Source organism: Alosa sapidissima, chromosome 5, assembly GCF_018492685.1.
Source record: "Alosa sapidissima isolate fAloSap1 chromosome 5, fAloSap1.pri, whole genome shotgun sequence".
NCBI lineage: Eukaryota > Metazoa > Chordata > Actinopteri > Clupeiformes > Clupeidae > Alosa > Alosa sapidissima.
In genome coordinates, this window is record NC_055961.1 from 12786890 (window position 1) to 12814617 (window position 27728).

Genomic DNA, 27728 nt, shown 5'->3' on the forward strand with positions numbered 1-27728 from the left:
AACAGAAAAGCTCATCAAAATGTGCATGGCAAAAAATGCATGGCAAGTTTCGTTGAATTCCGTTCTTGCACATACACACACACACAAAAACACAGACCCACACACCCCCACCCACACACGCACACACACATAAACACACACACATAAATGCACACACGCATACACACATAAACACACACACATTCAGGCACACGCACGCACACATACAGATGCTCACACACACTCACACGCACGCCTGCACACACACAGGCATGCACACACACAGGCATACATACACACGCGCACACACACATACACACACACGCATGCACACCAGGATTGGGTAGTAAATACTCAAAAATACTTTTTTCAAGGAGGCATGGAATCACTTTGTAAATCAGCTTTTTTACCCCAAACATTTAGGCTATTAAAACTGAAATAAGCCTACATATGGAATATCATACACCAGAAATTCCAAAACGGTTCAATAGTTCTAAACAGGCAAACTTATGCAGGGATGGATTACTGAACAGGCCTAACGGGCCCAGGGGCCCAAGTGTTCAGGGATCCCTGAAGCACAAGCCTCTGCGTGAAGTCACTCCAGCCCTGATATCAGAATAGGGCCCATCAGTCAAATAGGTTATATTATTCACGCTGATATCTAAACGGGGCCCCTCAGTCAAATAACACAGGTCACGCTATGTGTGATGATAATGCTTTGTACCATATTTTCCGGACTATAAGTCGCTCCGGAGTATCAGTCAAAACATGCGTCATGAAGAGAAAAAAAACATATATAAGTCACATTAAGTAATATAAGTTTAATTATGCATGATTTAGCCTACATTTTTATTAAATTCGTAGACTGGAATGCCTCACGGCAACAATTGTGTCTAAATGTAGTAAGGCTTCAGCCTCTGGTAGGGGACAGCAAGCGACTGGTAGCTTGAGAGCGAGGTGTTGAGACCCATTAGGACAACGACTTTTCATTGGCAACAGTATTAAAGCAACCAACAATATAAAATATTAAGAAGAGCTCTTTTATTTCATTGAGTTAAAGGGACACCAGGCAACGTTTTTGTGTTAATTAATCATCTTCCTAAGTCGGTATATGGTTAAATGACTCATTACGGGGTGAATGAAGGCTCTCTCGCCCGCCCCTACTGCCTGTAGGAAGAATATCCCACTTGCAAGTTTGGTGTATCCTACCCGCCGACCGAAGCAGGATCAGTTTACAGCACAGAGGCAGGCTAACGAAACGCTAGAGGTTGTTGCAAACGTGTGTATAATGGCAGAGCCGGCGAAGAAGCAGAAACCCTTGACGGAAGACGCAAAGAAAAGGAAAAGAGCTTCAGACCAAGCGAGGGGGAGTTTCGTAGAGAAAAAATCATCAGGCTTGCCTGGTGTCCCTTTAAATAGAAACAATGTAGGCAATTATTACCCTGTGAACAATAGGTTACAGTAGGTTATTTGGGGGGCGGCAAGCGACTGGTAGCTTGAGAGTGACGTGTTGGACACAGTGAGACCCAGTGTAGGACAACGACTTTTCCTTGGCAACAGTATTAACCAACAATATAAAATATTACTGTAAGAAGAGCAATGTAGGCAATTATTACCACGGCTTGTAGGGTATTTGGGGGCCAGCCTTTATTTGTCCGAATCTGAGGCCCGGCTATAAATAGAATCCAGGACTTAATTTGAGGATTTACGGCACACGTGTTTTAGGCATAGTGCAAGCCCTAATCTCTGACTGAAAGTGTGAAGAACTTGTTCATTTACATAACAATAAGTAATACATTTTCCCGGTGGTGAAACGCCCGAACCCCCTCTAACTTTTGGGCTTAAGACAAAAAATGTCAGACCTGTCGCAAGTTCACCAAGCTCCCGATCTCATTCCACAAGCCTAGAGCGCGCTCTTGCGGCTGTAGATGGTAATGTTTAGGGTTCATGTCAATTTATACTGACTAACATTTAAAAACATGTTAAATTATATATATTTTGATATATAAGTCGCACCTGACTATGTTGCAGGACCAGCCAAACTATGAAAAAATGTGTGACTTATAGTCTGGAAAATACGGTAATTGGCATCTTTTTTCACAGCAAGGTGCCTTAAATGTGTCGATAGTTTGTAAGTCTCAATCTGTCATTTGTTTGCACAAACCTTGCCAGAAGTCATAATTGAAGGGGTTATTGCCTTTTAGCACAACCAACCGCGACCCAGCTAGAGAATAAAATGAACGCCTATTTTTTCCACTTCATGTGAGTGGTTCTGTGCAGAAATACATGACCAGTTGATAGTCATAATTGGTGTTTAAAAGGGGAATGAAAAGGCTACATGTGTGTTAAAGTGAGGATAAATGAGGACACCCCCTAATGTCTGCTTATAGGCCTATTCCAGTTGTGTAACTGTAGCTAGCCAGTAAATATCTGTGCAGTATGTGTGTTGCGTAAACTTCCTTCTCAACGCCTTAAGAGTTGTGCTAGCTGCCAGCAGCCTGGGCTTTTAGCTCGATTGTTAGCATGCTCGACTCCCGAATCCAAGTTGTTGCTGTCTGCAGGGCGAGTGCAGGCCTGAGCGTGCAAATCAACACAAGGCATTGGTGACGTGACCCGGATCAGGAGTGAGGTTTAGACATAAACATGCAATTTGTGTTTAAAAGGGGAAGTAGGGGCTACATGTGTACCCGGTCGGACAAACATCTTTTTACTGGGGCACGTGGCCCAATAGCTGTGAAGTGCAGTCACCTGACATCACCATCAAATTAAAGGATATTTCAGAACTATTAAGGTGGACAGCTCCCCTTAAGAGCATCTTGAGAACGGTGCATGCGCGTTCACGCAACGAGCCTGTTCGGGAAACAGTCGGAAAAACCAAACGGACGATCTTACCGTAAGATGATACCTACCACTACCTACCGCTATCGGTACCTCTAGTTCTTCCGCATATCTGAACATTATATTTTCTGTGATAATCTTTCTAATTGGCTGGTATTCAAACACCTTCATCATCACGTAAACTGTCAGTGTAGTCCTGGTAAAGTCCATGACGCGTTCTGCTGCTATTTAGCTGGCTAGCTAAAATGGAGACCATTTTGAAAGTAGAGCCAAAAGGAGAGATATTTTTCAAGTAGCCTACATTGGGGCAAATGGACATAACTGGTGTTGTTGTGTGGGAGTGTGTTTAGCCAAAGTCCTTTTAGGTGAGTCCCTCCACTCGGCGGCCATATGGCAACGCTTTTTGGGCACTCGTCGGGCATCCATCTCGGCAGAAATGAGCGTGCGCAAGGCTTCACGACACCAATCTACTGCAATCTTGCTCCAGCGGCAAGATCACAACACATGATTGGCATGATGTCTTCACAACACACCACCTTATTGGCTCAATGTATTCACAACACAGCACATGATTGGCTCAATGTATTCACCTGTCAACGTTTTGCCGCGGAAGGGGTGTGATATGCGTAGACAACTGCCATATTGGCGTTACAAACTAAGCCCATGCATTTCTATGAAGGATTTTTTGAGTGCTGTGTCTCCTTATTAGAAAGTCTCTGGTTTAGCTCTCATCAAGCATAAAGCCCCGATTGCAATTCTCACACACTGTAGGCCTATAGGCCTGTAGGCCTTCATCGCAAAGTGCTTGCGGCTAGAGGATGAGCTTTATTTATTTTTAGTATTTTCGATAGGTTTAATAGGACATCATGCAAAAGGGGGGCCTTGGTCGGAACCTAGTGGTATTTGGGGGGCCTTGACATGGAAAAGTTTGGGATCCCCTGGGCTAGGCTATAACTAAGCAAAGAAAGGGAAATGAACATCTTACCTTTTGTCAGAAACCACATATGCTAGCCTACATGTTTTCTCTGTTGTCAACATAAGTTAAATAACCTATGGTGATATCCATTTTCGGTATAGCCTATACATTTTTTTTAGTCAAACAGTGAAATTTGGTAGGCCTGCATGGGATAATGTTGACATGAGTCAGACAGAAGATGGGCCAGTCTTTAGTATTTCTGTCCGTCTAAAACTATGTTAAGATGGTGTGTGCCTTTTAGGGAGATACTAGTCCGGAACACCGACCATAGTTTACTAATGATTCCATTGGTTGGCAGATTAGCTGCCCAATCAGCGATGAGAGGAGATGATAGTTTAAAAATCATAGGTGGCTTTAGTAAACAAAGTAGCAATGCCTGCAAACATCAAAAATTGCAGTCAGAAGAATGTGTAAATGTATTTAGGCCTACAGCAAAGGTAGGTAGGCCCACAAACATTGTTTCCTGACTGCCAATGCTATCTACTCCTTCATCAGTACACTGACTCTGTTGATTAAGTGGACAGTATTTGAGAGCAACAGCTTTTCTCTGCCTACGAGACACGCCATAAACAGTCAACAGATCAACTATGCTGATCTTCATGTTACCTGTAGGCCTGTTATCTCACGCTTTAATACTGTATCAGAGATGCACTCAAAATCTGAAATTGTCAAGTGGTACAAAGTGGAGACAAGTCTCTGACATCGTTAATGTTGCAATGATTGCAGGGAGCAATGGTTCTCAAGAAGCCGCATTGAAAGGAAAGAAATTTGAAGAAATGTTGGCTAATAGTTGGGAAATTATGATATATGAGAGGGGCATTGTGTGTGTGAGCAACCTACAAGTTCTACAAGTCTTGCACTGGATCATCTTCCTGAATCTCAATATTATGTTCAGACGAAGTCTGGACAAAAAAAGTCATCACCAGTCAGAACCTACATTCACTGTTTTGCACTTTTATGATGTCATCATATCATCAAAAGTAGGCTATTGGTTTTACCATAAATATTTGGCAGTAAACTACAAAAATACACACCTACAAAGTAAAGTATTTTGATACAAAATACGAATGTTGCCCACCCAAAATTTCTACCAGCCCACCCAAATGTAGTAGGCTAGAACCGTCCCTGGTGAGCCAGATCCGCTCTGCTCAGCAATAAGATTCTTTTGGCTCCCATTAATCTTCATTTGGTGTCATATTTGGCTTATACAGTATAATACAGCCGTGTTATCATGTGACAAGCAACTGTCTGTGACATGCAACTTCCCACTCACCCCTTTTAACCTCATGGTCCTTGTCTGTCATCACACCTGATGTGTTGGTGCATTGCATGCACATCAGCACAACAGTCACTTTATGGAATGTCCAACTAATTAAAACAAATCAGTTGCAAAACATTTTGCGGCAGTTGAACAAACACAATTGTGCCCTAATGCAAGAGTGACAATGTTTGGTCCAAATGGCCTAGGTTTGAGACTTTGCCTATCATTAAAATTAGGGTCATGCTGTTATCAAACTAGTTATATTCAACAGTTAAAGTTATTTTCAATGTCTCTCTAAAATCAAATCTGACATTATTTTTGTGTTCAGCTCGACTATAGGCTACATAATGTACTGAATGTATATAAACATAATACATATTTATTTATGAATATATTTATTTTAAAAAGCAAAGCAATTGAATAAAATGTAAACTGATGGCAGAGCTTCCATATTAGGACATCCTATTGTGATGATCATCTACATCTACCCAGAAGCACAGGAAATGCACACAACAAAACTGCTAAGGCAGCCTCTAGGCTGCTTCTCTCTGTGCAAAGCAACCCAACGTCATCGACAGCCAGGTATGAAACTTGACATATTAAATGGCCAAATGTAGACTACATCCTCTGTGGTTGTCTTCTCATTAATAGGTAAACAGTACATCATATATCAAGTAGCCTATAGCCTATTTCAATGTGACAAACTGTTACTCTTATGTTGGGTTAAGATGACGTCTGTGAACTTGCCCTCTAATTATTTCCCATTCAAATGCCTCACGTAGTGTCTTGTTTGTTGTTGGGAAGATAGTGTATGCAAATACATTGAAATGTAACGCTAGCTGTGCAAAACAACTTGAATGCTGTAACATTTCTTTTCCTGCATGGGTTAGGCTGCAGAGAACGGTTGGAACACGTTTTCCTGTATGATCGTACTGTTCACCATAGCTCAAGTTCGCCTAAAAGTTTTAGTGTTTTTAATTAAATTATTGGATTAAGCCTACCCAATTCTCAGTGTTGTGACTACGCTGGATTCCGATGGAGGGTTATCACGTTACCATAAGAACAGCAGCTCCAGCACTTGCCGGCTCCTACAGCATACTACACGTTTCCTTGATCAACATCCAAGGCAGGATAGTATCGGCTGTGTTAGATGCAGAAAGCCATTTATTACCTGGTTCGGTAAGGATAGCAATCATACTGATCACTGTTTGCTAAAACTTTGAGAGCTACATATTTCTTTTTTAAACGTGTTCACATAGAGAATGCATCCCGTTTCGCAGCTTAACTGTCCACATATTTGTTTTTGAAAGGCTTGTACAATATTAATGGGAGGAAGTGATGATGTGGAACAGGTGGCTCTGGTCCGCTTACGTTTGGAGGCCCGGCCTGGATTTCCTGAACTGGACTGGCATTGCCAGACTGTTGAAGTGAATCATGGTCCTCAAGTTCAAGTCTTCCCCTGCCATAGGTGGCTGCGGGCTGCTGATGGTGATGTAGAACTGCGCTGTGAAGATGGTAAACACTGAACTATGGACATCTGATGTCTTGTCTGTGATCTGTCATTTGCATCTTGTATGTGTGTGTGTGTGTGTGTGTGGGGTGTGTGTGTGTTTGTGTGTGTTTGTTTTAAGAATGTCTTCAAGGTTGTACAGTAGAAAGACTTTCAAACCCTTGCATTTTAACGTTCAAACACGTACATACTGAATCAGCGGCAGCGCACATGACAACCTGTTTTAGATAAGAGTTCCGAAAAACTGCCAAGTTGAGAAAGAGTTTCCATTCCCTGCAGTTTCCCCAGAAAGTTTAAAAAATGTTTAATACAATACACCCAATCTCACAAAAATGAAACATCGCTTGCAGTAACAGGCAGTCAAAGAAGGCATTTCTTGTGTGCTTTTCACTGTAAACCTCCTCATCTTCTCTTTTCAGCATGCCTGTTGAACATGGAAGCACTGCAGGTCCTAATTGGGCACAGGGCACAAGAATTGAGCACAAGACAACAGCACATTAGGTATGATTCACAGTAGCCTACTGGTAAAGCCGAGCAGTCACAAAGTCTGTCAGAAATCAACAACTTCCAATCAACCAACCAGTCAATCTATTTAGGGCCCGAGCACCGATGGTGCGCGAGGCCGGGACGGCCTTGCGCACCGAGAGGTGCGAAGCCCTATTGTTTTTGAAAGGATTATTATTATTATCATTATTATTATTATTATTATTATTATTATTATTATTATTATTTGTTCACCTTTTTGCTATTTTTGAGGTGTTTAGCATGGATGAAAAGTCTTGGAATTTGGCACACACATCTGGTATCACAATGGCTACACAGGCATAAAGGCTTGGCCCCGGGCGTGGCCCAGGGACTCAGTAGCGCCCCCTTAGGTGATTGATCCAGTGGTTGGCACATACTTTCAGCTAGACACACCAAATTTGGTAGGTGTGTGTATCTCCCCAAGATGAACAACTTTCGTATGTACAATGCATTAGCCACGCCCAACAGGAAGTGAGGTATTTGGGATTTTGTGCGGACTAAAATGTGATGAATTGTGATGCCAAAAGAGGTGCTTCCCATCGGTGAAAACGCATGAAATTTGGCACACACGTCAAGAGGTACTGTAAATACACAGGGGGAAAGCATTGGCACCGGGCGTTGCCCAGGAACTCCGTAGCGCCCCCTTATGTCACTGTGACTTGTGGTTGGCATATAGTTTAAGATACACACACCAAATTTGGTGGGTGTATGTAACTCCCAAAAACAAACAACTTTTGTATTAACATGCCATTAGCCACACCCACAGGAAGTGAGGTAATTGAGATTTTGTGCATTGTGGACATGATTAATTTTAACATACTCCTCCTAGACAGTTGATCCGATTCATGTCAAAGTTGGTATACATGACGCCGAGATGTTCCTGATTATAAATTGTGAAGCTTTTTTTTGATATGTTGTAATTTGATGAAATGGCGAAATTATTCATTTTAATACCCTTCCACATAATAACCCTTCCACAATGCCTTGCATTGTGCCCCCACCTGGCCAAGCAAGTACATGTGGCAGAAAATCAAATACAAAAACAAATAGCACACGCATCAAATATGTACATTTCACAAACGCACCACATCGGTGCTTTGTTGGATTCCGACATGTCACGGGTTGCGGCCCCCAGGTGCTCGGGCCCGCCATTGCCGCTTGCGGCTATATTTTAATTTATTTTTACTTTCATGTAAAATTGCAATGCAAAGTGCTGAAAAATCAACATCAATACAACACAGAAAATGACAGAAATGTGAGCAGTAAGGCACAGCAGCGATGATCATGAATGCAGTAAGCCTTTCACATAGAGAAAATAATGAAATGGATAAAAACTTCTTTGTGTTTCTCAAAATGTAAATGGTCAGGTTTGATAAGTTGCAAGAGATTGTGTGACAATAGAATGCAGGTTAAAAAGAAAAACAATTACGAATCAGCTTCCATGTATTTTTTCTGGTGGTGTTAGTTCCGCTTTTTTTCGCTTCACAAAAAAAAAACTATTCACAAAACGCAAAAATGGGCATTGATGATTCTCCTGGTATTGAACAATGTAGTGGCTCTGAACAGCAATGTGGTGTTCTTGAATAGTGTTTTTCTTCTTAAAAGCCTGCTTAGCATGATGCACTTTAGCTTGGTGTGTTTATGTCACCGTGTCTGGACTCTGTTCTAGGTGGCAAACCCTTGCTGAAGGAGTACCCCACTGTGTGGACATGCAGTCTTTGCAACCCTTGGGACCAAACCTGAGTTACACACGTCAGAGGTGGGTGCATTGGTGAAACAGCATGACTGTGCACTTATGGTTATATGCATGCTGCCTCACTTGCGTGGTGCAAAAAAAATGCATAATTTTTGCATGGTGCTTACACCATGAATCTTTGTGGTACACTGCATTACATTAGCCTGGGTCTCATAGTGGGCACCTTGAACTTCTGTAATGCAGATTTTGATAGCTATTATTACTTAATTATAAAAACATAACTGCATTATAGCATTGTAACAATGCTGACTTAGGGTTTTTCCATGCTTGGTTATGTTTGGTTTATCTATTCTGTGAAGGTGATAAAATGTTTCACTTCCTCTGTGAAACTAGCCTGGCGGGCCATCCTGAGCAAATTAATTTGCCGCCGCTAGGGTGCGTCTAGATTTCTAGGCTACTGTGAAACAGCTTAGCATGTTTGTGTGATGAGTAGTTGTGTCAGTGCTGAGATACTTGTGGATAAAGACAGAGATTGGCTGCACCCTTGTAACTACATGCATGACTGTGTCTCAGTTTGCCAGCTAGAATTCAGCTGCACAGTGATGATGTCTGGTCATTGTCCAATTGACTGTCACCACACAGTATTAATCAATAGTGACATCTGTTGATGTCTGATAGACAATGCATAGAGGTACTTTCACTGTATAACATAGATGCTGTGAGAAAAAGCTTAAGTTTGAGTCTAAATGAGTTTTGTCTTTGTAGGCAGTTGCATAATGCAATATTAATCATCAGTATTGATTTTTGATAATTATTGATGGTTGATAATCAGGATTATTGTCTGTCTTTCTCCTTCTCTCTCTCTTCCCACCTCCCTTCCTCAGCCCAGGCACTAATTTGCACTATCTAATGGGGTTTACGGAGAGGAAGGAACCATGGAGAAGCTTTAAGGAGATAGAATGTCTTTTCTTGCACAATGGTAGTGGGAATCCCGTTGCAAGTAAGTATATTTCAGTATTACATGTTAATGCTCATGTTGAAAGCATCTCTCATATTTACCCTCTTAAGCTCTCTGCTGGGTTTGGGCTTGTCTGCCTGTCTGTCTATCTGTCTCCCCTTCTGTCTGTTCCAGTGTATGTTTGGTCCCACTGGAGAGAAGATGCCTTCTTTGGATATCAGTGTCTGAATGGCTGCAATCCCCTTCTGGTTCAGCAGATCCGCAGCATCCCCGCCAACTTGTCAGTCACCCCAGAGTTAGTCCAGCCTTTCCTCCCTGAGGGATCCTCCCTGGAACTAGAGCTGGAGGTCTGTGTGTCCATCCACACTTAAGTGTAGTTTGCTTTAGTTTCAGTTTTAGTTTCTTAACTCACTGGCAATGAGTTGTCATCTAGTGTGCACTGGGCAGCCGTGGCCTACTGGTTAGCGCTTCGGACTTGTAACCGGAGGGTTGCCTGGTTCGAATCCCGACTAGTAGGCACGGCTGAAGTGCTCTTGAGCAAGGCACCTAACCCCTCACTGCTCCCTGAGCACCGCTGTTGTTGCAGGCAGCTCAATGCGCCGGGATTAGTGTGTGCTTCATTTCACTGTGTGCTGAGTGTGTTTCACTAATTCACGGATTGGGATAAATGCAGAGACCAAATTTCCCCTCACGGGATCAAAAGAGTATATATACTTATACTTTTTCACATTTTCTCTTGGTCTTTGTGTATCGTATTCATGGCTACAGACAGGGAAGGTTTTTCTGTTGGATTATGAGGTGTTGGAAGGTGTGCCACCAAACATCATCAATGGGAAACAACAGCACTTGACCGCTCCTCTGTGCCTTCTGCACGCGGGCCCAGATGGAACTCTAAAACCCATAGCCATCCAGGTCTGTTTAGTACTTATGCTGTGCACCCAGGTGTTTTTATTATACTGCATTTCATCTTGTATATTTCCATTCATAATACTTTTCATTTGTATTTATCCTCAGTTCCCTAGACTGAGAGTGTTCCTTTCAGTGATAACTACTATCACTAACATGTGGCTCACAACAGTTGTCAGTTACTCACTACTCATTGTCACCCCCATAGCTCCAACAGAAACCCGCCACAGAAAATCCAGTGTTCCTGCCATCTGACCCTCAGCCTGATTGGCTGCTGGCCAAAATGTGGACTCGCTGTGCAGACTTCCAGTGTCACCAGCTCATCTCCCATTTCCTGCGCACTCATCTACTGGGAGAGGTGTGCTGTATCGCCACACTAAGGCAGCTACCGGAAGTGCATCCTATTCACAGGGTAGGCCCATGCCAGAGGAGAAGCTGCTCTTCAACATTATCCTCACATGACCTGAAATGGGTGGCCACAAACCATGAAAAACTAATCTTTATACGAAGAGGGAGAGTAGAACTGCTAGATTTGTATTTTACTCTCCATTTCAAAGTCATATCTTCCCAGAGAACAGAAGTGGGCTTTTAGTCTTCCGTAGCTGATGCAGATTGGTACATCAAGTCATGGAATATCAGGGAATTTTGTTGTAGCAGTCTAAACTTGTCAAAATATATTAATACAAATATATTTGGTTATGTTTTGGTTATTAGGTTTACTGCTTGCATGAGTAGTTGTGGTTAGCCTAACTTTGTTTATTCAATGCCTATTTAGTCATCCTCCGCTCTAAAAAAGTCAAAGCGCTACGTGGCTGCTCTGAAATCTTTGGTCGGTATTTTGTAGGACAATTCATTATATAGTAGGTTATGGAAATTCATTTTTTTGTCATTATCATCTAATAATACTATTGATTGATGTAGTATTAATTGCTACCTAAGGTCTCCTCCTCATTGTAGCTTGAATGTTATTCCTCATTTTAGTGAATCGCTTTGGATAAATTAATGAATAAATGTAAATGTAAACCTTTACTTTGGTCCCCTTCCCAGCTTCTGATGCCACACATTAGGAGTTCTCTCCAAATCAATATCCAAGCCCGAGCCTCTCTACTGGCCCCTAACGGGGTGTTTGATCGGGTATGTGCACTGCCTCTTCTTTCATATGTGCACATGTGTTTATGTGTTTGTGCATTAAAAACAACGAATGCACAAGAATACTTGAAATATTTACGACTATGTATGTTGAAATTCATGCACTGCACATGTAGATTTTGGCATCTGATGCACACGTATGCTTTGTGTTGCTGCCTTTGCATATGAGTGGGCTGACACTGGTTCCTGTTCGGGCCCTAGGCCATAGGCTGTGGTCTGAAGGCAATTCCTGTTCTGCTGGCGCACGCCATGGCCAGGCTACGTTACGACACGTTGTGTGTTCCAGAGGACCTGAAGGCAAGGGGACTGGACTCACTTCCCAACTGCTACTATGCCCAAGATGCTCTGAAAGTGTGGAACGCTCTAAATAGGTGAGAATGGCTCTTCATCGCGAATGTGCCCTTATTTCCGGCACCCATTCACGTCCTTGAAGTATTGTATCCTTTCCAGCTTTTGATTCCACATCAGTAGATCACTTCCAATTAATATTCAGTCACAGCTGAGCAACACCTATATAACCAAGCCAACCTAGCCACATAGTCTAGCCATCTAATTTTCTCTGTATACAGTTCATGTATCTTTGGATCAACGGCATAAGCACTCTAGGTATAATATGGTATGACCAATGGTGTGACCATCAACTGTTGTCCTACAGGATTGTCTGTTACACCAAGTCTAATGTTTCTTCACCATTATCTTAGAACATGATCCATTAATACCTACGAAAGGGGCTCTGATTTGCATGATTTGCATTTCACATTTCTGAGTATTTGTACTGGTGTGAAATTACTGGCACTTATTTGCATGCTACCTAGGTTTGTCACAAAGTGGGTAGATGTGTATTACCATAGCAACACAGAGGTCCAAGAGGATAGCGAGCTGCAGAGCTGGATCAAGGAAATTTTCACAAAGGGCTTTCTGGGGAAAGCAGAATCTGGTAAGGAAACATATGTTTCATCATATGTTTGATGAAAGCCATTATTTGCTTCATACATGCATTGCATGTTGTCACAAAACTGGCAATTTAATCACATTTTCATGTCTTATGTGTCCAATAACATTATTATTCTGTGATACAGTGTGTTTGCCATCTTTATTGCTTGACTTCTATACATGAGATGTTTTGAGCAATGTTGCTGGGCAACTGCATGACCTGTTTGATGCATCCTGATTGGAGTATCATAACAATTTGCTTCCTGATGTTTGAAGTTCCTCAGAAAAATAAAACTATTGCCCAATATCAAAGGGAATATGCCAGAACCACCACACTCTTAAAACGAATGTGTTGAAAACAACACAACTTGCGTTGTGTAGCATGTTATTATGGGGGTAGAACAGCCTCCTGTTTGATATTCAGACTACTCTGTGTTTCTTCTGCAGGAATGCCACAGTCATTCGAGAGCAAGGAGGAGCTGAGCAAGTTCATCACCATGGTGATATTCAGCAGCTCTGCCTTGCACGCTGCAGTCAACTTCTCTCAAGTACGCAGATCGCTTTAAATGACTGCATGTCTCTGTTTGAAGACTTGGTTTGATTTAGCAAGCAGCTGCGAACTTCATGGTCTAGCCCCAGTGGCATTTGAAAGACAGTTGTTTGCTTAGTTGGAGCAATGTTTTACCGCTATATTTTAGGTCTAAAATATGTTGACGTGAAAGGAGATAATTCTGTGTGATTAGTAGATTCGTATCTACTAATCAGGAAGTCAGTGGTGTTTCGGCATCCAGGTTGGCAACCTCGAGTCAGGGGGGAGGGGGAGGGGATACACCGCTCTACAGTAATTTGAAAGTGATTGCAGTACCAGTTTTGGCCACAATCTTACATATGGTTCCTTTAACTTGGAAACTCTTGACCCTGGTTCTTATATTGCATTGAATAACTACAAACTAGATATTGAATAACTACAAACGAGATATTATCATTTTGAGCCTGGACCTCTCTACTGGCCCCTAACGGGGTGTTTGATCAGGTATGTGCACTGCCTCTTCTTTCATATGTGCACATGTGTTTATATGTGTTTGTGTATTAAAAACAAAAAATTGCATTAAATAACTACAAACTAGATATTGAATAACTAAATTATCATTTTGAACACGGTCACTCTCAGTTTGTTAGATAAAACCCAGGACAGTATAATATCTGTTTCTGTTTTTTCCAAAAACACTGAACAGCTGGACTTCAACCTGTGGATGCCAAACTGTCCGGCCTCGATGTCCAGGCCGCCCCCTCAGTCGAAAGGCCTGGTGAGGGAGGATGACCTAATGACCTTCCTGCCCGAAGTCAACGCCACCTGTAGCGTGCTCACCACCCTCACCCTGCTCTCCCAGCCAGCAGCCAACTTTGTAAGGAGCACTTAAACTAGAACGAGCCCTGCTCTTTTTTTGTATCATTTAGATAAAAAAAAGTATGTTACATTAGATTTTGGCTTTCTTACCATTAGATTTCACTGGCAAATGCAGTTATATAACTGTGACATGTGAGCAGGTTGTGTACAAGGAAGGAAAATTACTACATTACTATACCTAAAACAACATGTTTGTGAAAAGCCTGCCTTAAACAGCAGTGAACATTTTAATTTTGTGCTTATCATGACACTTTCATGTTGCTCCTGTTGAGAATTGCTGTTCCCCTCTTCTGCTAGCAGTGGTCCTTTTTCACTCTGTGATCTGTACATAATTTCCTTTTGTGATACGACCCCAGGGCAAGGTTGTATCGTTGCCCGCAGTCTACTTCTGTGCTAGTGATAACCAAATGCAATTAGTCACAGGGAAATGAGCTATGTCTGGGTCATGTTACTGTTGTAGGTTTGACATCAAGTGTCTCTTCTGTTTCCCCAGGTGCCTTTGTGTCAGTACCGCGAGCCTTACTTCAGCAATGGCGCCCACTACAGGCTGGTTGAGGAGGTGCAGAGTGATCTGAGGGCAATAGCAGAGGAGATCTCAGAGAGAAACAGCAAGATGGAACTTCCCTACCCTTATCTCTCCCCTCTTCTAATTGAGAACAGTGTAGCGATCTAAAGCTAGATTAGAAAGGGAGATGCTATTTCTGCACACGTAGCTTAGCAATAGAAGGCCTTCAAACTCATTCACTCACATTCATTCTGTTGCTTATTTCAATTAATCCTGATATCTTCCACATTATTTTCTCTGCTAATGTCCTTGACAGTAGGTCTACTGGCAGTACACTTTATTACTTGATCTTGTGTAGCTATTTGTGGGGGGGGGGGGTATGCTTTTATTCATACAGGACTGTGAAGAGTGACAGGAAGTGAGTGGGAGACTTGTGCTACAGCAACCCCTCTGTAGCACTTTTAATCTTTTTTTTTATTATTATTAATTTAAATATTAAAGCAATGCTCCCATAACTATGTTAGTCTACAGTCTTTTTTATACCATGGATTGATGAGTCTGTAAAAATAAAACCCTGCAACTTGTCACAAACAGACATCAGCTTCATAAATCCCACTTCTCCTGCATAATGCCAATACATCCCACTGCACAAGAGAAGAACAACTGCAGATGCAGTGTTATTTATTAGAAAGGAGATTAGCTGAAAGCAGTGCAGGTAGTACAGTTGACAATGTTTAAAAGTGTATTTGCAAATGTTGTCTCATACATACAGGCATTAGTAGAAAGGTAATACAGTCATACAAGTAACGTATTTACAAAGACACATGCATACAGAAATTTAACACTTGCACATTAATCTTAACGTTCACAGGAAAAAAAAGTGCACTGGTATAATAATATACCCTTACCCCTGCCTTATTTTAGAAAACAGTGCGTGTCATTGTTCTTTCCTTTGACCGTAAACAGCAGAACAAGAAAAGGGGTTGTTTCTATTAAGTGAAGAAAGCCAGCACTGTCTCCTCAAAGAGGCCACCACAGAGCGATCACATGAGTGTCTCTGTTGAGTGGTGTCGTCTCCCACTACACCCAGCACACCCCCCAGGTAGATTCTACATTTAAACAGCAAGACTGATTTTTGTACACAAATAAAAAGGCTTCATAAAACAAAACAAATGCATTGTGAAATAAGTTAAAAGGAATTCCCTAAAGGAATGTAAAAGTCACCTCAACAGAAGTTGTGAGTCTCTATTCAACTTCACTTCATTGGTAGACTTCCGAGGGCCTTGACATTTAAAACGAGACATTGAGAACTTTGAGAGAAAAAGCACTGGTAGTTTATTTACAAGATGATTTACCGTTCACCGCCATCTTGAATGATCTACTGGAAGCAACTAGAATCCATGCATTTCCACTGAATTATTTTTGGAATCTGATCCCTTATCATACCTCTTCATTCGTACTCGTCGCTCGACTTATCGTGACTAAATTTAAGATGGCGGCGAACGGTAAACTTCATGAAGGTACTGTCTGTATAAATCGTCTTGTAAATAAACTACCAGTGCTTTTTCACAAATTCTCAATATCCCGTTTTAAATGTCAAGGCCCTCGGAAGTCTACCAATGAAGTATGGAGCTACTTTGAGCCTCGTAAATGGTGTAAAACAGTGATTTATTTGCATGGCTAGGCCGATGCCCGAGGCACCCCAATCGAAAAACTGTTGGTAGCATCGGCTAACAAGCGGCAGATATCTGAGTGCAGGGGACAAGCCGAGATGAGCTATGAGACATACGTTCACACTCGGTATCATGTTTCAACACACTTTAGGTCAATATCACACTGGAATTCTCCTTTAACGTTTCGCCCTGTCTCAGTCCGTGCTGCTCGCTCTCTGTGCGTTCCCCTCAGCTACGAGGCTCCAGGACGAGCACTTTGCACTCTCTCTTGGCGATCTTGTCCAGCGAGAGGACGGCCTTCTCCTGAGGGGGCAGGTACAGTGGCCTGCCCACTGGCGAGCCCACAGGGGGGGTGATGGCACGCCGCTCCATGGCACTGCCAGCTCTGAGAGACCACACATAGAGACACATATAAATCATAACCTCACTGAACAACAGGCCAATAACATAACCATGCAGATGCCACTGTAGCTCATCATAAATGACAAGCCCTTAGCGAAGATAATTTGTGGGGTGTTTTAAGGAGAGGGCACAGACTAATGGAAAACCAGTATGCTGCAGTACACTTTGAATAGCAATATCTACAATAAATAAATGGCGCATGGGTTTTGATTCCTGGCATAAGGAGTTTATTTTCAAGTTTCTATGGGCTACTCCAGTAGTTATAGCAGAGAGGGTTAAAGCGGAGCTAGTAATCAAGGATCTTTGGTTATAGACCCTTTCAACAATAACAACAAAAAACAATGCTTGAACGTTCTATTTGGGCCCCAATCTACTTCCTCTGCATTAAGATAACATATGGAATGTTAAAAAGGAAGTCTTGTGGGCCAACTATGATGCTGATAATGGAACTCTCTTGAAAGGGTCCATAGCCGTACTGACTGCCCGGGTGAGGTGACCCTGTGGGGGCAGCCATGGCCTACTGGTTAGGGCTTCGGACTTGTAACCGGAGGGTTGCCGGTTCGGACCCCGACCAGTAGGAATGGCTGAAGTGCCCTTGAGTAAGGCACCTAACCCCTCACTGCTCCGCGAGCGCCGCTGTAGCAGGCAGCTCACTGTGTCGGAATTAGTGTGTGCTTCACTTCATTCTGTGCTGACTGTGTTTCACTAATTCACGGATTGGGATAAATGCAGAGACCAAAGTTCCCTCACGGGATCAATACGTGTGGTGAACTGTACCTCATGATGTGGGAGCGCGAGGGCTGCTGATGGGAGAAGGACTGGGAGCGGCCCAGGCTGGTCTGGTGCCGGTCCAGCAGGTCTCTGACGGCTGGGCTGGAGGGGCTGTTCTTGCGGGAAAGGGGTCGCGCGTCCACCGGAGGATTGGACACTGGCGCCGTGAACTGCAGCTTCAGTTTCATGTGCTGACTCAGCTGGAATGGCAGAGGGTATTTCAGTGTGACCATGAAGAAGCTCAGGGTAAACATAATAATGCCTTTTGTATACCGGTACACTATTGAAGATTTGCTTTTTTAAGATTTTCAAAGAGAAACTGTAACAAATATTGACCTCCACTCTCACTTCACTCAGCTTTCCTGGTGATATAACTCACTGTCTTTTTACACCCTATCAAAACTGACCCAAAAAACAAACCATCCTGCATGGCAGACACAGAAAGAGAAATTCAATTGAGGGCCTTTAAAATTCAATCAAGGACATTTAAAGCACCCAGGGCCATAATTTGAAGGTGGTATAATAGTATTTCATGGAGCCTGGAAGTGAACTTAAGTGCAGTGCTGGCAACAGGAGAACTCTGAAGCACAACACACCAATGACTCAAGAACATAATGACAATTCTCTCTCTTTAACATAAAGCATCAATGAAGTGAACATACAGTGCCTATAAAAAGTATTCACCCCTCTTGGATATTTCGACTTTTACTGCTTTTATAAATGGGATCTTGATTAATTTATTTTGTCAAGTCAGCATTTAGTAGATGTACCTTTGGCCGCAATTAAAGCATGGAACCTGGTGGATATGTTAGGTAAGGTTACACATCTTGATTCTGCAATTTTACTCAAGCTCTGTCGGTTGGAAAGGGACCGGGTGTGAACAGCCCTTTTCAAGTCCAGCCACAGATATTCTATAGGATTGTGGTCTGGGCTTTGACTCAGCTTCTCCAGAACTTTCACCTTGTTGTCTTTAAACTATTTCTGTGTAGTTTTCGCTGTCTGCTTTGGCTTATTGTCTTGCTGGAAGGTAAATCTTCCTCCAAGTTGTAGTTCTCTTGCAGACTGAATCAGATTGTCCTCCAGGATTTCCATGTATTTTGCTAAATTAATTTTACTTTTAATTTTACTGCTGTCGAAAAGTATCCCCACAGCATGATGCTACCACCACCATGCTTCAAATTAGGGATGGTGCAGTGTTTGGTGTCCTCCAAAAATAGAATCTAGTCTGATGGCCAAAAAGCTCAATTTTGGTCTCATCAGACCAACAAACATCTTTCTTGAGCTTCCTTGACCTTGGAGTCTCCCACATGTCTTTGGGCGAACTCTAGTTGAGATTTAATAAGAGCTTTGCCACTCACCCATAGACCGTTGACTGGTAAAGAACTCGGGCAATAGTTGTTGTATGCATCGTTTCTCCAATCTCTGCTAAAGCTTTTAACTTCATTAGAGTTGTCATAGGTGCCTTGGTGGCCTGCCCCACCATTATTCTTCTTGAACGGTCACTCAGTTTGTGGTGATGGCCTGCTCTAGGCAGATTTGCATGTTTGCTATATTCCTTACATTCCTCAATGATGGATTTCACCATTTTTAATTAACATTACTCTGTAGAAATGTTCTTTCACTTTGACATTAAATTTGTACATTTTTGTAAATTATTGTAAACAAGGCCAAATTAAATGGACAAATATTCCATTTATTAAAGCAATAAAAGGGAAAATATCCAAGGGGGGAATACTTTTTATAGGCACTGTAACAGAGTCCTGCCTTAGGACAGTCTTCCCTGGGCAGTAGTGGGCTTATTTATTTGCATGCAAAGTAAAAGTATCCTGGGTGTACCTCATAGAGTCCAGCTCTCAGAATCTGGAAGGCCACAGTGAAGGAGAGGGTGCTGCCTTTGCGACAGTGGCCGAGGTTACTGAGAGGTGACTGACAGACTACAGGGCCAGTCGCCGTTTCTTCACTTTGGCCACGCCCTGGAGAAGAGTGTCACAGAGAAGAAGGGAATCGATGGAGATTAGTTGTGCAGAAGTGATATACCTTATTAGCAGAAAAATGAGATGAAGTACATAATGGTGACAAGAACTATACATTACATTCTGTAATTTGTTGCTTAATAAAATATTTCTCTGATATTTATTTGTCAATGTGATAGTTATTTCGTCAACTATCTGTCACAAAACTTGACTGTATTCACACAGTTATCTTACCTTCTGGGGTCCACACCAGTCTCACAGCCAGGAAATCCTGTAGGTTGTTGAATAAGGTGTAGCGGACCCGAAAAAGGTCCTGTGTGTTGACTTTACTGGGGCAACTGGCTGTCATCACGAAGCGTGGTCGATCCAACCTAATACTGGGTAGCCTGATGGAACAGAGGATTTCAGAAGAAAAGAGAGGCCAACGTATGTATTGTGGGTAAAAAATACCCTTTTTCCTTTATAAATAAAATTAGTCTAAATACATTTTAGAATATATTATAATTTTTTTGGACCAGAAAGATCACAAAATGTAACACTAACCTACCTGTAATGTGTATAGATACAGTTGGTGAAAGGCATTTTAGCAGTAGACCACTGGAGCACTGCTACTAAGGGTACCTCAAGACCCTGCCAAAAGGGACATAATCTTAATGATCTGATGATGATGATGATGATAATTATGACAACAATTATGGTGATGATGAAGATGATGTGTTAGTGGCATTTTGTGTTGCCTTGCATCACTGGCACTGTGTGTGTGCTGCCTCATCTCACCATTTTAATGACGGACTAGTTGTTCATGACCACTGGTCTCCATGTTAACTATGTAGCTCACCCCCTCACCTCAGAGTCATCTTGGGACATGTCACTCATCTGCAGCTGAAACAGGAAGTCATGTTCCTCCAAGGAGCTGAGCATGCTGGGTAGCTGGCAGGCAAAACTTTCCATTCGACAAAACGATGCCATGGCAACTTCTCCTGATTGGTGGCTGGTAGTAGAAAAGGGAAGGTTCTATCTTGACTCAATGTCCATAAATGTTCAAAAAATGACTTTTTAATATGAGACAGCTCATGAAATAAGATGCCAGACTGTTTTGCATATAGATACATATGTACTGTCAGTGAAAGCACACCATCAAACACATACACATACACACAAACAAGCATGTACACGGGCGCCTACCAGACATTGTCAACCAGCAAGACAGACCCATCTGGCATCATGGGTAGATACGATGCATTGAAGTTTGGCAGAATCCTCAGGTCATGGATGCTAATGTCCTCCTGGGAACACTCATTTAACACTGACCGACAGAAAGAATGGAGAGAATACAAGTGTAAACCACAAACAACAATAACAACAATTTCAAAATGACAGAGCATTATCAGAACCACTCCTGTAATTCTTGTCTTCAGCAGCAAGAGAGCTTAAAGTTTGCATATGGGCATCTCCCAAGGCTTGCGCTTCCTACCTTTCAGCACTGTGAGATGTTTCCCAGCAACGGTCATCTGCTTGCATCTCACAGTCGGGGGCGGTAGCACCGTCAAAGTCGTGCTCACTGGGGAAAAAATAAATACGTCTCAACTCACTGAATGGATAGGAGAGTAAGATAATGAGTGGTTTGAAGGGCTTATTTTATCTGAAGGGTCTTTGTGAGTGTTGTCAATCTTTAGAGATGGGCCGAATGAGGTTGAGTTGATTAGAGAGAACTATGACCATGCATTTGATTAGGAACACTGAAGGAGCATTTGAAGACCTCTTGGGACTACTGATGATGTGACCTCCATTTAATCTTCAAGAGTTGCAGTAGATGGGATTTAATTTAATTTCCCAAAACACATGTCATCAGAAAGTGATACATTGTTTGTAGCAAGTGCCAGTGCTGGCTCAGTAAATCCCGCATTCAGACATCCAATGGAGGTTAATGATATTGCAGCCAAAAGGGTGGGATGGGAGAACTGAGCACTGCTGATGTCTATGGGCCTGAAAGTTACTGTTGTTTACAGTCATGGTTCATAAATTATCAGACAAGTGCTCTCTTTGAGCAAGCACTTTCACTAAAGTCAAGTCAACTGTCAGACTCTGAAGACTTATTTGATCACTTTAATGCAAAAATGGCAAACATTATGGATGACATTGCTCTATTACAATTCAAGAAAGTTAAGGACAAACAGAAAGCACCATGGAGGCAAAATCCAGCAGTTAAACTTCTAAAAAGAGAGTGTAGGAAGACTGAAAGAAAATGGCGTAAATACAAACTTCAGATCCACTATGAAATCCATAAAGAGATGCTCCGCACATATAACTCTGAAATATGCAAAGCAAGACAGTCTTTCTTTTCTAACATTATCAATAGAAGTTCAAATAACACTCGTATTCTATTTTCAACTGTTGATAAGTTAACAAATCCCCCCTCACAATTAGCGCCTGAACTTCTCTCAACTAATAAATGCAATGAGTTTTCATCTTTTTTTAAAGGTAAAATTGACAAAATCAGACTCAACATATCTGCTCAATTACAAATTCAACAACCTGAACTTCCAGCAACAAACAGAGGGAAACTAAACTTGATGTCAGAGTTCAGCTTGATAGATTACGAAACACTTGAAAAAACGGTACAGAATCTCAGCTCTTCCACATGTGTCTTAGACACTCTGCCTACCAATTTCTTCAAAACTGTTTTTCACCTCATAGCGGCGGATGTCCTTCAAATTGTAAATGTATCACTGCTGTCTGGCACCTTTCCTAAGTCACAACAGCTGTTGTAAAGCCACTTCTCAAGAAGAATAACCTGGATGCCTCCATGCTAAACAATTACAGGCCCATATCCAATCTACCTTTTATTGGCAAAATTATTGAAAAAGTAGTCTTTAATCAATTAACCACCTTCCTAACATCAAATGGGTATTTTGATTACTTTCAGTCTGGTTTTCGGGCAAATCACAGCACTGAAACAGCTCTCATTAAAGTTTCCAATGACATACGCCTCAACACAGATTCAGGTAAAACATCAGTCCTAGTGCTACTGGACCTTAGTGCAGCATTTGACACTGTTGATCACAATATTTTACTACACAGACTAGAACACTGGGTTGGATTTACAGGCATAGTTATCAGCTGGCTAAAATCATATCTACAAGAAAGGAGCTTCTTTGTTGCCATCGGAAACTGTACCTCAACACCAACGTCCTTGACCTGTGGTGTTCCCCAGGGGTCGATCTTGGGGCCACTATTATTCAACCTCTATATGCTCCCACTTGGACAAATCATTCAAAATAATTTGATTTCATATCATAGCTATGCAGATGACACACAAATTTACTTAGCTCTATCACCAAACGACTATGGTCCTCTTGAATCTATGTGTCAGTGTATAGAACAAATCAACACCTGGATGTCTCAAAATTTTCTTCAGCTGAACAAAGAAAAAACTGAAGTAATTATATTTGGTAAAAATGAGGAAAGACTTAGGGTTGCCACTCTCCTTGACACAAAAGGGTTGAAGGCAAAGGATACTGTTAAAAATCTTGGTGTATTAATTGACAGTGATCTAAATTTCAACAGCCACATGAAAGCGATAACTAAATCAGCTTTTTACCACCTCAAAAATATTGCCAAACTCAGAGGGCTGATGTCAAAACATGACTTAGAAAAACTCATTCATGCATTTATCTCCAGCAGGGTTGATTACTGCAATGGACTGTTCACAGGCCTTCCTAAAAAGACTATTAAACAGCTTCAGGTGATACAAAATGCAGCAGCTAGGACTCTAACAAAAACTAAAAGAACTGACCACATTACTCCAATTCTTAAGTCCTTGCACTGGCTTCCAGTAAGTCACAGAATTGACTTTAAAGCACTATTGCTTGTTTATAAATCAGTAAATGGAGCAGGACCTAAATACTTGTCAGACATGCTTCAGCAGTACACCTGTTCTCGTCCTCTCAGGTCCCAGGTGAAAAACCTGCTAGTAAAACCTACAGTTAGAACTAAACATGGTGAAGCAGCTTTTAGCTGCTATGCGGTTCAGCTGTGGAACCAACTTTCGGATGACATTAAAAAGGCCCCAACTGTAGCCAGTTTTAAATCTAGACTTAAGACCAAACTTCTCAGATGCTTTCTGCTAACTGTGCCGAGTTACAAATTCTGAATCTGCCTTGATAATTATTCTACTTTGTCTTTTATTACTTCTTTTACTACTTTTGCCTTTGTTTTTGCTTACTAATTATTCTTTATTTTTAAATGATTTTACCTTGTGTTTTATGTTTTCTTTTTATTATGATCTTTACCTTTTAACTATTCTTTGACTATATTGCCCTTCTATGCTTTTATTTGTTATTATTGTTTGGTTTTGTTTACGTAAAGCACATTGAATGACCTCTGTGTATGAAATGTGCTATATAAATAAACTTGACTTGACTTGACTTGACTTGACTTGACTTGGTTCTGAAATATTCAGACACATAGGCATGTTTTGTAAACAGAGGGACACACCTTGAGCTTTAAAGGTGTTGAGATCCTGTCGGAAGGTGAGCGTCGGCGCTTGCTGCTGCAGGATTGTGAGGTAACCATTCTCCTGCACCTCTGCTTTATCAGCCTCCTGCTTCCACACAGTCACCATCACCTAACGTGCACACAGACAACGCAAAACGGTAGCAGTTACTGCTGTTACATTAGGACATTCATGATGGAATAATAGAGACACACAACTACATGTTTAAACAATAATTGAACACATATATTGTGTGGCACCCAACCACTGAACTCTGACCTTGACCTTGTGTGTGTTGACAGGGAGTTTATCAAGGGACACAGTCAAGGGAAAGATGACCTCATCACTCAGGACCACTGGCTCGTCCAAGGGCGACTGGAAGAAACAAACAGTATGATGTAAATCAATCAATGAATGTCAGAAAAGTGCATGATGGGTAAAAGTGAGTCCAAGAAGTCAAAGAGTACCAGAGAGGGTCAGCAGATCAGAAGGTATAAGGGTGAAAAAGGGAATCGGAGAGATGTAGCGAGGAAAACAGGGAGAAAAAACGATAGAGTGAGTGAGTGGACAGAGGAAGACACCAAAATAAAGAGAGAAGGGAACAAGACCATTATTTCTGCTCTATTTGCCTTCGTGCTCATGCAGAGACATATTACATAAACCTTGAGCACATCATTTTTTGTGAGTCCCAGAAGGAGGGCTTCTCTATTGTATTTCTTTAGCAGTTAAGAGCCCATTGTTATGGGTGACATAAATACAGCACATGGCTGTGAAGCATAAGTTTGTTATGGTGTGGAAAGCAAAATGGAAAGAGGGAGAGCAATCTCTCACAGTCTACATGCAATCTCTCACAGTATGCATTCAAAATGCTATACTAAATGATATCTCATGAGATAGTCTTGGTAGATTGAGGAATATTTTCACTGTCAGTGTTAATTAACACAAGATCACTTCCCAACGTGTCAAAATAATCAAATTAATCATTTACTTCACGCTTAAAGAAATCATATTGCTCCCTTACGCCTGTATGGATTTTCAGACGAGTTTCATACCTTCAGAGGGGCCCTGCGGATCTCACGGACACCGCTGCCGTTGTTATGAATAAGCAGAGGCTTGCATTCTCTAAAGCCACCACCTCCAGCATCTCTCCTGACTGACGATCTTCCATCATTTTCTTCCCCCTCCTCAGGACCTTCATTCCCGCTACTGTGATCATGGTCGAGGTAGGCGTGAGAGCGATGTCTTTCCCCTGGACTCACACTCGCCACTGCGCAAAGCGAACCTGCCAGTTCTCTCCATGCACGACCGTTTGGACTCTCGACACCGAATTCAAATGCGCTGCCGGTTCTTGTCAATGTGTCCCTCTCCGCATCGCTGCACCGCAGAACCAGCAAGAAGCGCACAGTCTCTCCCAGGTAGAGATGACTTCGTCTTGGGAGTGTTCGGTACCGTCCAGGGTCTGACAAGTCTGATATCGGAACCGCAGGAAAATACATGAAATATTCGCATTGTGACTCCATCATCTGCACCATCGTGGTTGTGGCAGTGGTCCATCGATAAACCAAACACACACATTTAGGCTATGGCATGGATGTTGGGGGGCGGGGGCGGTCGTCTGAAGGAACCGAAGAGGCATAAGCAATGGAACGTCGAAACCAAATATGCCATGAAGGTGTAAATAGGGCAAAGGAGCGATGTGGTCAGAGACCTGAACACAATTGGCCTACAGTGTTAGGGCGAAGCTTTCCCTTAACCACCAAGTTAACATGTAAACACTGACAAGTAGCCGAAATATTTGAAACTGATTATATTAGCCTACCTTATGAACTCAATTTAATAAATGTCTGTTATCTAACTTGGATAAGCAATTCGACTATTTAGCCTATCGTTAGAGTAGGCGAATTCAGACTTCATAAAAATTAATCCATCCATCCTAAACTAGCCCAGGCTATAAAAAATGTGTGATTTTCACTCCAAGCTCCCAAGTTTTATAAGGACAAATACAGGCCAAATATAGGCCTAAATGTTACAATATTCTTAACTGATAGGCTACAGCTATTGATCAATCCTATGGTTTTTAGTATGAAGATAATACAAAAAAAGTGAATTGTGATTGTGAATTATGTTTAATCTCACGTGCTTAGAATGAAATCATATCAAAATTGTCTATTTAATTAACGTATTTCAAGTTTTTATCACAAATGACTGTAGGAGAACAAACCCAGGTAGCCTAATGGTCCGTTCATGCACACGGAAAAACACATTTTCCCCAGTGAAAACGCCATCCTGGACGTCACCTCATAAGGGTATAACTGGTGGGAAACTGTCCAACAGCAGAAGACTCATTCGATTTGATGTAGTGCTGCCCAGATCTGACTTGAGGTGATGCATGCTGGTTAGAAATGTTGTCCGACTTCCTCCTGCAGGACAGCAAATTACCATGATGTCACATGACCTTAAGATCTTGCAGGAGCAAGGTGCCTTCAGTCAGTTTTGGTCCATTCATGCACATGGGAAAAAACATTTTTCCCAGTGAAATCCCATTGTGGGCTTGTCCTCATGTTGTAGATCATTTGAAGTCCATGTGGACTTGCATGTCCAACAATTTCACTGTGAATTTGGGAATGTGCAGTTTTTGTTACTTGAAAGCTTTAATCCTTCTTTCTAGAGTGCCTTACACCATACCTGCAAATACAGTTTATTGAGTAGTGAGCGTATGTTTTAACCTTTGTTGTGGCATCCATGTTTTTCCACACATCCCAACGGCTAAACACATGAATGCTAACAGTGAGAAAAACAGTGAGAAAAACAACAACAGAAAAACATCAGGGGCGGTCCCTAATATTTCCAGGTCACCTGAACGCACCAATACATTAAATATCGACAACACTGTGATCGTCAACTCACTGGAACAGCTACAGGCTGAGACTGACACTTTTGCTGATTGGTGCTGACAGAACTGCCTCGATCTCAACACCTCAAAAAAGCAGGGCCGGTTCTCCCTATACGCACTACGCAATTTGCGTAGGGCCCCGCAAATAAATGAAGGCCCCTTACCCCGTCTCCTCTCGAGTCAAGCTAGTCAAGTCAAGGCCTATACAGTTACAGCAACAATGTTTCATAGGCTACATTAAGAAGATGAACATGAAACCGAATTACCATTCAGGGCTTGAAAACGGAAGAAACTTCATGAGAATAAACAGCGGGAACAGCTGTTCCATGGTTTGATGTCTACACGCATCTCTCCAGCACATGTTGCTGGCCTAGCCTAGGCCAACCAAACAGGGAAGTGAATCCCCGGCCCTGATCTGTCTGCGGCTTGCTTGCCAGCCTTTCCCAGTCACGGTACTTAGCAAAGTTGTGAAAAATAATCGCATGCTCCATTTTTGACTGTGGGCGACTGGCTAATTTTTTATTTTTTTTTACAAATGAATAACCTAATCTTTAAATGCGCTCATGAAAACGTGCAGCTTGGGATGAAACTAGCAGTTTTTCAGCAGAAATATGCGAGAACCCGTCGTAACTAATCAGTGATTTCACTCTTCCCATTTTAAAAGAAGTAAATGGGTTTACAATATTTCAGTCAAGCTTTACTTGGTATATATATACTGTATATAAAAAAATGGTAAATGGTTACATTTTGGCCCTAAGAGTTCAGGTAGGAGGGCCCCTTAGCAGGATTTTCCCTAGGGCCCCATGGGGGTCTGAACCTGCACTGGACAAAAGAGCTGTCATTAGGCTGAATTGAAATGACCTGAAAATATGACCGC

General features: G+C 42.0%; 2 protein-coding genes across 4 annotated transcripts; one reads left to right on the forward strand and one right to left on the reverse strand.

The window, feature by feature from the left end:
• The first annotated feature begins 5580 nt into the window (after nucleotides 1–5580).
• On the forward strand, nucleotides 5581–15237 carry zgc:152891 (uncharacterized protein LOC767741 homolog). 3 transcript variants are annotated; one of them, XM_042093496.1, is made up of 15 exons: nucleotides 5581–5636; nucleotides 6051–6233; nucleotides 6365–6569; nucleotides 6984–7065; nucleotides 8759–8848; nucleotides 9670–9785; nucleotides 9918–10090; nucleotides 10512–10685; nucleotides 10858–11061; nucleotides 11697–11783; nucleotides 12000–12169; nucleotides 12614–12735; nucleotides 13179–13279; nucleotides 13967–14137; nucleotides 14633–15237. In XM_042093496.1, exons 2-15 carry the CDS (start codon nucleotides 6090–6092, stop codon nucleotides 14810–14812), a joined length of 2019 nt encoding a protein of 672 aa, XP_041949430.1. In that variant the 5' UTR covers nucleotides 5581–5636; nucleotides 6051–6089; the 3' UTR covers nucleotides 14813–15237. The 3 variants fall into 3 exon arrangements, with proteins under 3 accessions (XP_041949430.1, XP_041949432.1, XP_041949431.1); XM_042093498.1 differs by lacking the exon at nucleotides 5581–5636 and having other exon boundaries at nucleotides 5661–6233; nucleotides 6407–6569; XM_042093497.1 differs by lacking the exon at nucleotides 5581–5636 and having other exon boundaries at nucleotides 5663–6233; nucleotides 10512–10655.
• Nucleotides 15238–16419: 1182 nt separating this feature from the next.
• Nucleotides 16420–25648, reverse strand: LOC121709306 (trafficking protein particle complex subunit 14-like). Its single transcript, XM_042092567.1, has 11 exons — nucleotides 25011–25648; nucleotides 24238–24333; nucleotides 23961–24090; nucleotides 20938–21024; nucleotides 20649–20769; nucleotides 20310–20454; nucleotides 20011–20093; nucleotides 19698–19849; nucleotides 19327–19463; nucleotides 17497–17690; nucleotides 16420–16702 (listed from the first exon to the last, which is right to left on the reverse strand). Exons 1-11 carry the CDS (start codon nucleotides 25488–25490, stop codon nucleotides 16546–16548), a joined length of 1782 nt encoding a protein of 593 aa, XP_041948501.1. The 5' UTR covers nucleotides 25491–25648; the 3' UTR covers nucleotides 16420–16545.
• Between the last annotated feature and the right edge of the window lie 2080 nt (nucleotides 25649–27728).